Source organism: Stegodyphus dumicola, chromosome X1, assembly GCF_044657685.1.
Source record: "Stegodyphus dumicola isolate Sdum_Otavi_A_Nest chromosome X1, ASM4465768v1".
In the NCBI taxonomy this organism is placed as follows: Eukaryota; Metazoa; Arthropoda; class Arachnida; order Araneae; family Eresidae; genus Stegodyphus; species Stegodyphus dumicola.
The window spans coordinates 31,918,735-31,933,611 of NC_140780.1; the positions used below are offsets into that span (position 1 = coordinate 31,918,735).

The 14,877-nt window shown below is 35.2% G+C and overlaps 1 protein-coding gene across 3 annotated transcripts in view; it reads right to left on the reverse strand.

Annotated features, from left to right (window-relative positions):
• Positions 1 to 14,877, reverse strand: part of Gprk2 (G protein-coupled receptor kinase 2) — a 170,365-nt gene that overhangs the window by 35,880 nt on the left and 119,608 nt on the right. For all 3 annotated transcript variants that reach the window (XR_004757902.2, XM_035357396.2, XM_035357397.2), the window contains exon 14: positions 10,752 to 10,889. Coding sequence is in view for 2 of the 3 variants with exons in the window: in XM_035357396.2 (XP_035213287.2) it covers positions 10,752 to 10,889 (138 nt within the window). In the remaining variant the exon portion in view is untranslated. The remainder of the gene's footprint in view (positions 1 to 10,751; positions 10,890 to 14,877) is intronic.

Consider the following 14,877-nt stretch of genomic DNA (forward strand, 5'->3'; position numbering starts at 1 on the left):
ACATTGCTAATATTAAATACGAGGGTTGGAACTTTAATAGTGGCAACTATTTATTTACAAGGTATACAAAAGTGATTCATGTCACCATGTTTTACAGTCCTTCAATATAGTCACTAGCATTGTGTACAACCCGTTTCCAATGATGTGAAAGTCGCAGAATACCTGTAGCAGCGCCTGTTTTGTTGATAGTTTGAATGGACCGGTCTACTGCTGCAAGAATCTCAGGAATAGTTTGGAAGCGAGTGCCACAAAGTGGTTCCTTCATCTTAGGAATTAAGTCATAGTCACAAGGGCTTAGATGTGGGGAGTATGGTGGATGGTAAAGCACTTCCCAGCCCCATCGCTTGAACAAATCAGTCACAGCTTGTGCCTGCATGCGGCCGAGCATTGTCATGCAAAATGAGAAGAGCGTTCTTCAAAAAGTGTCGCCGTTTTTTTCTCAAAGCTGGTCGGAGATTGTGTTCCAAAAATGAGCAGTAATACTGAGCAGTGACGATCTGCTGTGGGGGAACGGTATGCGTTAGGATGACACCATCACAGTCGTATACGAGAATCACCATAACTTTCACATTGCTGGGGTTCTGACGAAATTTCGAACGTTGTGGTGACCCGCGATGACGCCATTCGTTTGATTGGCGTTTCAGTTCTGGCTGGTATGATCGGGCCCATGTCTCATAAAGCGTAATGATACGGCGTAAAAAAGCATCTCCTTCGCGCTCATGGCTCTCCAGGTGGGTTCGGGCAGCATCGTATCGTAGCCATTTCTGCATTTCCGTCAACTGATGTGGAACCCATTATGAAGCAATTTTTCTCATGGACAGGCATTTCTTCAGAATGTGCAGCACAGTCGTATGCGCTAATCCTGTTTGTCCGGCCAGATGACGAATCGTTTGGCGACGATCACTGTCCATTAGTGCGGCAACAGCTTGCACGTCTGCATCGCTGACACTCGGACGACCTGGCCGCAGCATGTCTGCCACGTTTTAACGTCCTTCATTGAATGCTTTCACTCATCTTGCTTTGGTTTTGTAAGGCAATGCAGATTCCCTGCAAGCCTCTTGAAGCCCTTGATGACACTGTCATGCTGTACGACCTCTGGCACATTCAATTTTTATCCAACATCGTTGTTCTTGTTTTGAAAACATCCTGACAACACTTACTTTAGAAAACGAGCTAATACAAGGATCCCTTCTTCGCGTCACTCCGCATGTGCGTGACGTAGGCAGGAGAGTCTTTTTGCTGAGAGGTAATGTAGGTATGTAGTTCACGTGTGGTATACGCGATATTCTTTGGTTTTGTTGCGTAGGGTTTTTTCAGCTGTGTTGCCACTATTAAAGTTCCAACACTCGTAAATCTGCAAGTTTCAAATACTTCTATCATTTTATAATTGCTCTTATAAATGCTACATGCCATATTTACTTGTGTATTTCCCTCTTCATATATTTTTCTCCCTAACCTATTTGGCACAAAATTCTCAAAGCTAAAAATTTCCATGCAATTTCCCCTTTTCAAACCATTCAAAAAGTCAGCTCTCCTAAATTATAAAATATGGCTGTTTTCATCTCACTAATTATTTTGCCTGTGGATATTGCATGTATGGGCTTTGACAGATGAAGCAATAATCATGAAGATTTTCAAGAAAACATGAATATCTGCTGTTCTGAAAATCAGTAGACATAGGAAAATAGTTTGAGTGGTGATGGAAAGGATAACAGTGACAACTAGCAAGCTGTACGACACAACACAGACAGCAGTTCCAGCAGCACTGAATAATTTGAGGCCTAAGGAGTAACAGCAAACAATAACAAACGGCGAGATTCAAGATACAGAGTAGTAGAAATGAAGATATCTGATTAGATATGCCTATATAAATATAACTATGCATTCTAGTCGAAGGAAAGTTTCTATTAGATAAAGAATATTGTGACTGTTACAGATAGCTTATCCATGAATGCTTTTCATTTTTATATTCCCACTGGAACCTCACCTTCAGAAATTAAATTATTTGCTTAATTCTCCCCTCTCAATTTTCATACAATGAAATTAGTAAAAAAGGGAGAAAATACATTAGTAAGTAATGGTATATATTTTCCACATTTAAATGATTTTAATATTATCATGCTACATCTGGGGGGAAAAAAAAAGGCGGTAACTTCTGTTGCTTGGATCTCTCGGTTTCTCAGTTTGGTCAGGATCTCCGTTGCAATTTGTACATAGTGGCTCAGCAGTACAATTTTGAGTTTTGTGACTCGCCACAAAGCAAAAAAGCACACCAGAGATTGCCCTGAGAAGCTATTTTGGTGTGGGCTAAACACTGAAAGCACCACATTTGATTTGCAATGAAGGACAATTTAAGTACCCATTTACTGCTAGGAATGCATGTCTGCTGGAACACCGTCGAGTGGGCCCGGTTCCGGGGCGCAGGTTTGCATGCGTTTATTTGGGTGCTAGATTTGGACAGTTCCTTGACTTTTTGCGATCATGGACAGGATAGATGCGATTTTACGGCAACTCATTATTGAGTACGAATGCAAGGAAAAATTAGATGAATTAGACGCGAGAAAGCTTAAGGAACTTAAGTTTTTCCAACTCATGCTTAGTACATACGACGCTGAATTCAAGGACTTAGACACTGAGGCTAATAATAACCTAAAAGAGCAAACACATAATTTAGCTGAGCCATGTGCTCATATAAATAACACACAGGATGATAAAGTACCGAGCATTCGCACTATTGAGGTTAGTAGCAACAGCAAAAGATGTACAAGCCCTATTAACATAGATGTTAATTGTTCTGGGGATGAAATAACCTTAGACAAAGACACAAGTTCAGACGATGAGTTCTATGCCCAACGCCAAGGGGACAAAGCAGTTAGGACCAGGATTAATAATAAGAATTTGTATAAAAAGCAAAAAATCGATAATATAACTGAGATGACTAACATACCTGAGCTGCCCTCAGCAACTAAGGTGCAAGTAAAAATTAATACAAATATCACGACAAACATGAAAGTCTCGTGCTGCTAGTACTACGCATGAAGAAAACAATTGTAATAACATGGCTAGCATTGGAACTGATAACAATTTAATGGATACAAACAGTAAAGAACAACCTACAATTCAAACAGTTCCTGATAATCAACAAACCACGGAAGGTGACTTCACTAAAAAGAATAAAATCCCACACATCACAATTAAAGTAGACAGTAAGGACTGGAGTAAAACCAGGTGCATTTTCAGGGAAAATAATATCGAATTTACACCCCATACAGTAAATGACTCTATAAGAATTTACACCAAAAATGCTGAAGAACACAGGTTAGCGATCAAACTGCTAAGAGGAGCTAACATTGAGTACCATTGCTATATCTTACCCCAAGATAAATTTTAAAAGTTGTTGTAAGATGAGGAGAGTATTTTGAGAGATGATGACCCAAAAGAAATACAGGACGAATAAGAAGCAAAAAATTACACTATCTCATCAGTAAAACAAATGACACGGCATAGGAATGGTGAAATTAACAAACTACCACTTTTTCTCATTTCTTTACCCAAGAATGACAAATCAGCAGAAATATTTAATGAAGAATATTTATTAGACTTAATAATCAAAGTTGAGCAGTACAGAGGAAAAGTGGGACTCCTGCAATGCTATAGGTGCCAGGAGTTCCCCCACACTCAAAATGGGTGTAATCACCCTCCCAAATGTGTCAGGTGTGCCAACAATCACTTTTCATTTCAATGTCCAAGTAAGAGCAAGGACACGCCCCCAAAGTGTGCCAACTGTAATTTAGATTACCTCCAATTTCAGGGGTGTGAGAAATTTCCCAAGAAAGCTAACACTAATTCTGAAAAACCAAAGACATATGCCAGTCATATGATTGAAAATAAAAGCTTTCGCACAAGCTTTATCTACTGGAATTTATACTGATACAATCAACGAAGCTAAGAAAGTCTTTGCTGATTTAGCTGAACTGGTATCTGTAATCAAAAGCTCCGGCTTTTTTCTTTCCGAACAAATAAGACAAGTTAAAAACTTAAGTAAAGACAACCAAACCTCTGAACCTAATAATAATGGGCAAGCACACCACTAACAAAGCCCCTATTGTATTAGCATATTGGAACGCTTGCAGCGTTCTTAATAAAGTCACGGAATTGCACAACTTTCTCACAAATCACAATGTTGATATTGCACTCATCACTGAGATGCACACTACACCTTGTAGGAATATTAATTAATATTGTTAATTACTGCACATATAGGTGCGACAGAAGGAGTCATAGAGGCAGGGGGTCCTTATTTATGTGTGCAACTCCCTACAGTCCTGTTTAATTAAGGAAGTTGGAAATAATAATCATGAGACGGTCACAGTTGCTGTACACCTTCCTTTTTATGGTACCATCTACTTTACTTCGGGCTACAATCCGCCCACAATGCAACTTACTGAAAATATCATCTCAAGGTTCTGCCCTAATGACCAGCTGTTTATCACCACTGGTCATTTAAATGCTAAGAACTCTGAATGGGGCTGCCATTGTACGAACAAGAATGGAAAGACTGTATAACTTCCTTCTAAAGAACCTTGTTGCTATCAGCGCACCAGCTGAGTGTACTTATAGACCTAGTAACCTCAGCAGGGCTGACATTCTTGATATAATGCTCACAAAATACCGACATTCCCATGACTTTTGAAATCATGCACGAGCTTCTCTTCGACCACATCCCAGTACTTGTCACCTTAGCGACCTCAAGAGTGGATAGAAAGGAACAGATAAAAGTCAAAAACTGGGACCTTTACGAAGATTTACTTTGCAATAACACTCCTGCCATAGAAAGTTTAAAGAGCAGAAATGACATAGACTCTGCACTTAATAAATTCATGGATAGCATCAAAACTGCTATCAATAATGCCTCACGTGTCATTAACAAAGAAAATTATGCAAGGAGGCTTCCTAGGAACATCAGGCATTTAATTACGAAATGCAACCACCTTCGTAAAAGATGGCATCTTACCTGGAGTCCCCAGGTTAAATCTGAACTTAACCAACTCAATAAGAACATTAAAAAACTAATTGACTTGCACAGGAATGAAATCTGGGAGGAGAAGATCTTAAGACTCAATCCTATGGACGACTCACTTTGGACTTTTATTAAAAAACTGAAATGTAATACTAGCAGCACTAGGCCCGTTTTCACTAACGATGACATCACTATTATGAACAAGGACAAGGCTGCGGTTCTCGCAGATTATTTAGAGCAGCAGTTAATGCCAAACAAAACTCCACATGACATTGATTTCGTTTACGACATACACAGTTAAAGATTGGCTGAACGCTCCTACCGTCAGAAAAGAAGTAAAATATGCCTCTCCACTAGAAATTAAAGATTTAATTAAGAAACTTAAGGTCCGTAAAGCACCTGGGCATGATACTATTAATAATATTGTCATCAAGAGACTACCCATGAACATGATTATGAAGTTTACAAGTATCGTAAACGCCTGCCTCAACATCAGCTACTTCCCCAATTCCTGGAAGCACACTAAAATTATGTTATTGCCAAAACCAGGAAAAGACACTACCCGGCCTCAGGGCTACACCCCCATTACGTTACTCTCACGGCTAGGAAAAGTTTATGAACATGTTATCCTAAATCGGCTCAAGCAATTCTTAGATGTACTTCCGCCCGAACAGTTCGGATTTCGTGCAAAATTATGTACTTCCAAGCAGCTGGTAAGGCTTGTGGAATTTTGTGGAGATGCCTTACAGCACAGACAAAATGTTGCCATCCTCATGCTGGAAGTGGCGAAGGCTTTCGACCACGTCTGGCATGAGGGGCTGATTTACAAGCTAATTAATTTCAACTTCGAAAGGGGAATGATTGAGCTCATTACTTCTTTCATCACAAATACAAGCTTTTCTGTCTCCATCGGAAAAGACGTCTCTGACACTAGAAAAATTAATGCTGATATATCACAGGGCAGCATTTTAAGACCAATTTTATATTTATTATATGTTACAGATTTCCCGCGTGACCACTTGGATAGAAATAACTTTTTAGGATGTTATGCAGACAACACAGCTTTAGCTGTAAGGTCTGCTAACGCAAATCATGCTTTAGGAAGCTGCAGGACATTATGCCCAATATTGAATCCTGGTGTACTAAATGGAGGATATCGATCAATGCGCAAAAGTCGCAACTACTTGTCATCAGGAGAAAACATACACGGACATTTATCTTTTCAACAGGAAATTTTATCTTTTCAATGAACAGGTGCCGCAAGTCACAAAAGCCAAGTACCTCGGGGTAGTACTGAATCAAAAACTAACTTGGAACGACCATATCACTAATGTGAAGAAAAAGGCTTTCACTGTAATCAACAGTTTAAAGCCCCTTCTTAACAAGTTTTCAAAATTAGATCTGCGTCGAAAGCGGCTTGTGTATATAATGAACATACGGCCTGTCATTACATATGCTTCGCCAGTCTGGACTATAAAGCTAAAAAGAGAGACCTGTACATACTGCAAGTAATTCAGAATAGAATACTTAAAATGATCACTAATGCTCATTACTACGTCAGCAACGCCACTCTACACAGAGACTTGAAACTTAGTACAATTGAGCAGCATTTGCACAAACTCAGCAGGAATTTCTTCATGAAAGCTCTTAACTGTGCACATTTGTCTAATTTAAACACACTAAATTATACAATTCTAGACAAGGACTGTGAAACTCGACCAGTAGCGGCCCACCTTGCAAATGACACTAACTTTCCTACTTAATGATTAGTAACGAGCAATATAGTGCAATATCCTGTATATACTGTACATATAGTATATATTTTTCCGTTATACTTTTACTCTTTCTGTATTTGTATTGTACTGTTACTTTAAGACATTGTGCTTTTCCTTCAATTAACTTAGGACGTTCCACTTGCTGTTCATGATCGTGCAATGCCTCGTTCCCCCTTTTTTCCCCTCCTCCGTTTCCTCTGGGATACCACAGGCAGATAGTACCATGTGATGTGCCCATGTGGCAAATTTGATTGACCCAGAAAAACTGCACACTGTGTGGTAGTCTGGCAATAAATTAATCAGTCAGGAATGGATGTAGTGCCAGATTTATTGAATTGAACACCTCTAAAGGGGAACTAATATCTGAAGACCAGCACTGGGTAAATACTAATGGGAAAAAGAATTTCTGACAATACAGATATGAATAATTTTATGTTGCTACATGTATATGATAGCAAACTCATAGACAACTGGCATTTATATGCCACCAGAATTTCAGATTGTGAAGAAATAAAACACTTAAAATATGAAACATTTCCTTGCTGAAGTAAAACAGGAAACATGGGACATTACAAAGCAACATTGCCCTAGTTCTGATCTGCCTAGCAACAGAGTTAGCTGAAAAGAGACTAAAAAGACTCACAGCAAACTTGACAGCTCTAATAACAAAACAAAAAAATAAATAAATAAATCAAACCAAAATTTTAAACGAATGGGAATCCAGCTGATATAATCGAATGGATCACTAATCATAAAGAACAAAAGTATAATATTTCTTTCTTATCAGCCAGTAATCAGGCAGACATACCAGACAATGAAAATAGGGTAACACTGCTTAATGCATTTGCTCATGTAAAAGGTTTTTTCCATTGTCCCAATCTGGTGAGTTAACCAACCATCTTTCACCATTTTCAAAAAATATCAAAAGATTTTCCACGATGCATAAAAAAAATTGCTTTAGATTAGTATTACAGAAAAGGACACTGATTTCCTATAATTTTTAAGAATTGATACAGAAAATAACCGACAAAATGCATAAGACAAAAGAGTAAATTTCAGACTATTAGAAAGAGTAGTTTAAGCCCTTTCCTTTTGCCAGTTACACTTAATCACCATTTAAACCAAATTCCAGAAAATTTATCTTAAACAGCAGAAATTCATGCAACTTATGTTGTTAACTCTGTAGCATGTTTAAATACCTGCTAAAGAAGAGAATAGTAGAAGATAGTAGAAGAAGAAATATCAATTCAGGAATCTCAACTAATTTCGTCATCTGCACACATTAATTTGTTCAGCAATCTATTTAGCATACCTATTGTTGGCAATCTAATTTGCATAGTGTAATGATTCGGGGGTCCTGCGACAAGCTGGCCACTTGTCCGGGGTATATGATCATGCAACCCGTGGCCCATAGCCAAGAAAGCAGATATCAGGACACTGCAGCCCATGGCTCTCTAAGGTTCATTACACCACAGAGTTTAGTTTTACTGTAATGATTCATAAGAACATAAGCTAAGAAACAATGTGGAATCTTCAAAATGACAACCTTCCCAGCAAAATCTAGTACAACTTTGAACAGAATATGCCTCTGAATGAGCAAAAACCTCTTCAATACACACACAAAACTTTTATTATCCATTTGGGTTTGCAGCACTCATGACACATTAATTTTATAAGAAGCCAGGATTCTAAAGTTAAAATGTGATGATAAACTTCACATAATTCTAAGTAAGGGGTTTAGAGTTTGGTTAAAATAGTTATTTGATTTTTCTCAGATGCATGCTCCTTGATGGTTGAATATAAGTAATGATTTACAATGCCAGCATGCATGCATGTGAATATGTGAGAACTGAATCAACATCAGAAAGTCCAGTTAGTGAATACTAGAAATCATGTAGCTCCAATTAAACTGACAACAATCCCTTGTTTGAAACTTCTTGTCTTATAGAAGCAAGGCTAGCTTTAGCTGTTACATCTGATTTAAAATTCTACCTATTCCATTTTGGAGTAATTAAACTACACCTTCAGGATGGATTAACAGAGAAGAAGAGTGGAAAACATTCGTACATAAGAGAGTTAGAGAAAAAAATACAATTCCTGCCAAATCCTTCTTTCTGGAGACATATTCCTGGAGAAAGAATATATATATTTAATGAAATAGGCTGACAACAGAACTTTATAAGAACAGATCAAGTACCTTATTAACACCAATTGGAATACTCTGTTATTAGGTGCAATTAGTAAGAAAATTAGATGGAAATTTAACCCTGCAACTGCCGCTTGGTGAGCAAGACTGATAAGAATGATAAAGCAAATTTTACAAGCCATTAGCTGAAATGCTCAATATGAGATTATATGAATACATTCCATGTGTATCAAAAAATGACTCAGATTCAACATCATTGACATCTTTGATGTTTCTTCGTGAATTTATTTTCATCTGAAGTCCCAGTTATAGATGCAACAGCTAAAAAAGAGCTGACCAAAGCCAAGTATCATCAACAAATGAGAAATGTTTTCTGAGAACTGACTAAAAGAACTAAATATTGAAAATGATTCAGGTATATTCTCAGACAGTTACAAGTCTTCATTATCCATGTTGGAGACATACTACTGAAGGATGATAAGAAATATTTATTTGCCTCCAAGTCAGGTTCACAGACACCTCTCCAGGAAATAACAACATTAGAACTGAAAGATGAAGACACAGTCTGGTATCTTACTTCATCTGCTACGAGGTTTTTCTTAGAACTATCCATTAGTACAGACACTATATCTTTCAAATAAGCCCTCAAAGGCGGCACCATGCAACAGTTCTCGAGGTGAGACCAGTTCTAGCAATTTGTGAGAACATACTTGAGACTGAACTTTTACTATTTCAGTTCCTTTGAGATCATGGAATTCAAGGTGGGAGTTGTGCTACAGATAACTGACTAAAAGCAGAACACTTAACCAAAGCCTACAATATGACCTATTGAAGATAGAAACATTAACTTTGAACTGTAACACCAGAATAAACATATGCAGTTAAATAAAGTTTTAACTAAATTACATACTAAGCCTGTAATAATGCAATAAACTAATATGTTACAATTTTACTCAATATTTAAATAATTTTTGTTAGGTTAAAATGCAATACATTTCTTTGATGATGTAATTTTGTTTAGCAGAGAATAAAGTGAAAACTTAAATGCTGTTACAAAACAAATAACTACTTGCAGTGGATGCTGCATTCATTTTCCCGAAAGCCTGATCACTGTAACATGTTTTTCTCTTGTTTGTTATTAAAGTTACAGTATGTAAAGAATAACAGGTTCCCCCCTTTTTATTTTTGTGCATATATTTGAAAGTTACCTAATATTCTAATTTTACTAACCTTTCATTATTTGTATTTCATTACAACTTGCATTTCTATCATAATATATTTCAATTAGCATTTCATGTTACATTATTACTTGCATATCACCATTTGTATAGCTTGTATCATATTCTATATGTACATTTCCATGTGTGTTTTAATGCACAACTCTTACCGGAATTTTTTTACTGAAATTCCTAGTAATCAACTCCTTTTGTTTCATTACTACGTCACTGGGGGGAGACTGTGGTTATCTCAGTTTCAGATGCATGCCACAGCTGTCGTCACATTGTTTTTCAATAAGCTGCATGTACCAGCAGCTGACAAAACACTGTCTTTACCATTTGCTCAAAAAGGTTTGAGTGCCACGTAATAGCTTCTGTGTTTTTATGAATAAGTTGTGTTAACAAAGTTGATTGTTTTAGCAACAAGGTATCACTTTTAGGGACCAACACCAAGTCACATCTAAAATGCTTAGTCTAACAACTTTCTAATAACATACGAAATAAGCAATTTTTTAGTTTGTTAATTAAAAAATTATGAGAAACATTAGCAAAGCATAAATGTAATTCATATGATAGTGAAAAGAAAAACTTACTTCATTTTGCCAAGGTATAGAAATGCTTCCCATATTAAATTTACTATAAAATGTATCATCACTAGCATCTAAATTTACTCCTTTTACTGTGGAAAACTGCTCTATATCCAATACATCTTTGGCATACACAGCATGAGGCTATAAGAGAAAATAGCTAATCACAAAATTAAATTACATGATAAATGAGGGAGTAATTTGGACAAATTACTAACCTAATTTCATAAAGCAAATTAAATAAGACTAATATAATGTTGCTTATTATCTAACTATAATTCAAAAATAGCAATCGGAAGAAAACATTAAGGACAGTCTATCAAAGATAATTGTGTACTGTACAAAATATCTGCAAAAATTCTCATGCAGCCTATATTTTTACAACTGTTGGCAACAGGCACATACTACCCCTTACTAAAATGTTTAGAATGACAGATATTCATCTTTTCATATTTTAAAATTTTTAAAAAAAGTCATTTAACTAGATGTAAAAACTGCGGATTCTAACTTTTTTTGCGGTCGCCCAATCAATATAGTCAAAAAACACGTTTGACTCTCGTGACAAAAATTGAATGAAATATTTAATTTTAAAATTCGGGATTTTTTATATCTTTTTCAGCTTGCTCTGAAGGGTTGGCTAAAATATAGCACAAATCCAGATCGACTTTTCAGCTTTAATATCATTCAGTAACATTCTTTTATGATTTACAAATTATATAACATTGTTTAATTTATAATTCTGTTAAAAATATGGTAATACCTTCTGTAAAGGACACCTCTATTTCAAGGACAGTTTAGTTGGTCCTGGTCCCTTGAATAAGGATGTTAACATATTTACTTCTTAATTAAGGGAAACTTTAAAATGTTTCAAAAATAACACAGCACTACGGAAAAATAAAAAGAGAAATACTCTTTGTAAGGAATCTTTGAGGTTTTAAAGCTAAGTTTGTGCTCAGTGAAAGACAACTGCTTGACAAGGAAACAATAAAATGAAAAGTAAATTCCTCTCTTTTGAAAACTGCTTCTCAGTGGGGAAAAGAGGAACGAAAAAGTTGTTGGGAAAAGTATGTTGTTGTGGAAACAAGATATTTCACATTCATAAAATTTAAAACCTAGTTTTTCTTGCTACAGTTTTCAGTAGGAGGAATAGAACCATGTTAACCAGTTGTAAGGACAGAGACCACAACAGAGACCAATGGGAAAGAAAAGGTGCAGAGATGACTGGGCCACCTGTCAAGAAACTCACAGTATGGATAAGGTGAAAATTTCTAACATTCTTAGTTCTTGCTAGGATTAAGAAACAAAAGAAATGTAGTTTTGTAATTGAGTGTTAATTTTACACACATTATCTAACTTGGTTTCAAAGAAGAGATTAAGATTAAAACAAAAAGTTGATGAAATTCATATGGCAAAAACTGAAAAGCATAGCTTGAGAGATTTAGAGCAGAAATTTGGAATAAGTAAAAATCAATAAAACAACAACAAAAAAAAAAAGTGTCATGTGCTAGAGATAAAATAAAAACATTGTTGTGTGCATACAGTTTCGTAATAGATTGAATGCACTAGTCTGATGAAAAGTTAATAAAATTTATTCTTATCTAAAGAGATAAAACAAAATGCTGAAATTTTCTCTCAAAGACATTCATACAATATCACACAGTAGTTATATTTTAAACCACTAAAACGTTAAAAGAACGCAATTCAAAGTGCAAAGAAAGCTAATCCGATCTCACTGCAAATTCGCTGCAATCAACAAACAGTTATCTAAAACAACTGAAATGAGATGTTTTTCTCTGGCTTTTTAAAGCTTTTTAATCATGCACAAGAACATTCTGGTATTTTCTCAAGCTTTCTGGAAAGCAAAAGAGTAGAATTACAGTTACAGCTAACACACAATTGCATTTATTCAATTTAAATATAAATTATGAGATACCTATTTATTAAATGCGCATACTTCCGTATTTTCCCTTTTTCAAAATAGCTTTCTCTTAAAACTTGTCATGTGCTGCGTCGCGTGGAGAAATAAAACAATTTTAATTACAAATCACCTAAAAATAGCGAACTGAATACAAAATCTGTAACAATATTATGGCTTACTAATTCAAACAAATATACCAAGACAAAAATTTAGAAAAACTACAGCATGTGAAATTGATATGGTCATTTTTAATTGATTTTGCTCTGTTAAGAATACACAATATTCCTGCTTTAATATGCAAGTGTATAACTGCGGGAAAAGGCAAAAGAAATTTCGAAAAGTCCGGAACGACAAAAATTCAGAGCATAAAATGGTTGGTTAGACTAATTTAAGCAAAAGCATAACATCACTTTTTAAAATATTTGCGTTGAAGAAAAATCAGTAGATATGCAACATGTAACAGACTGGATAAAATGCTAAATGAAATTTACGAAGGATATGAGGCTAAAAACATCTACTTTGCAGATGAAACTGGATTATTTTATCAAATTTTGCCTAACAAAAGTCTATGCTTCAGAGGAGAAAAGTGATCTGGTGGCAAAAGCACCAAGAAACATCTCACTCTGCTACTCTGTAATAAAGAAGGAGAGTTTGGGCAAGCACTTGTAATTGGAAAAGCAAAAAAAAAAAAAAAAAAAAAACCCAAGATGCTTCAACCACATCAATCTAAAAGTTTTACTGGTCCACGACACAAAGCTTAAAATGTCAGAATGGTTGATTACTCTTGAAGATACAATGTCTAAAAAATAGGCAGATTCTGCTGCTGCTGCTCGACAATTCAGCAGCCCACCCACCAAATGTAAAACTCAACTGGAGTTTTTCAAAACAAACGCAACAAAAATATTACAGCATTCATTTTAAGGTATAATTAGAAGCTTCAAGGTTCATCACAGGAAACTGCTTTTACGTCATCTTTTTTGTCAAGCTGCTTGTGAAAAAGTGATCAGCTTTAAAAAAAAATGAGTAAAATGTCATTCAGTTGACAACAAAGACTATTAAATCCTTATCACGAAGTTGTATTCAGCACTGTTTTAAGACAGCAAATTTGAAATTCCAGTTTTAAGTATTTTCAATGAAAATACTACTGATGAAAATGAATTGTTTAAACTTGTCAAAATTAGTGGCAGTGCTCAAATGCAATATTTAGAACTCAAAGAAAACTCATGTACTAAAGACACTAGTGATCACATAAAATCGTTTATTTAAACTGTAGTTGATGATATGAGCTTTAACAAAAATAACTTGGAAAGATGTATGGAAGATGAAGAACAGCCCGACAAAAAGTGTGACTTAAATAACTATACAAATGTCTCAAATGCACTTCCCAATTAAAAAATTCAAGATACTGTTGGTGACAGTAAGATTATCAGTGACTTTAAAATTTATGAGGGTAAAAGAGCTTGAGATTAGCAGTTTATCAAACAAACCCCTGTAACAGATTATTTTCAATAAATTTCTGTAAGTACAAACTCTGTTGTTAATTTCATACAATTTTGCAATAGTTGAACTTTTTAATAATGAATTTATGCTTTTCATTAACTTTAAATAAATATTCATAACTATGTTATGTTATATAATTTATTTAAAGCTTGAGATACAACCCGATTTTCGAATTCAATTAAAATTTTTTAGTATGTACCCTTTGAAGAGATGATACCTCTAATTAAGGCAGAAAATGTCTGGTCCAGTGGGTGTCCCTTATTGAGAGGTACTACTGCAGCATGCCAAAAGAATTTTCAGATAAGTAAACTTACAAGTTTTTAAATTCTAAGAATACATTTTTAATATTCTCATACAATTTCATTCCTTTATAATCATACTCAAATAATCATGCAAAATTTTCATTAAATTACAAATATTTTCAATTTATACAAATACTGTTTAGAGTTGGTTAAATGCAAATACCAACTTTTAAAAACAATTTATACTGATAAAAAATTCTTCATGACAGTCTGCACAGTACTGCTCATCACTTAATGCATTAGCATTCAAAACTTTTTTCAAAGCTAATATTTTAATGCATAATTATGAAAAAATGCATATATTTTAATTTATATTTAATGCATATATCTTCAATTTGTGCAGAATACCTACGCATGATCTCAAATTTTAAAATTAAATGTTTCTGTCAATTGTCAGCATATGGATCATGCA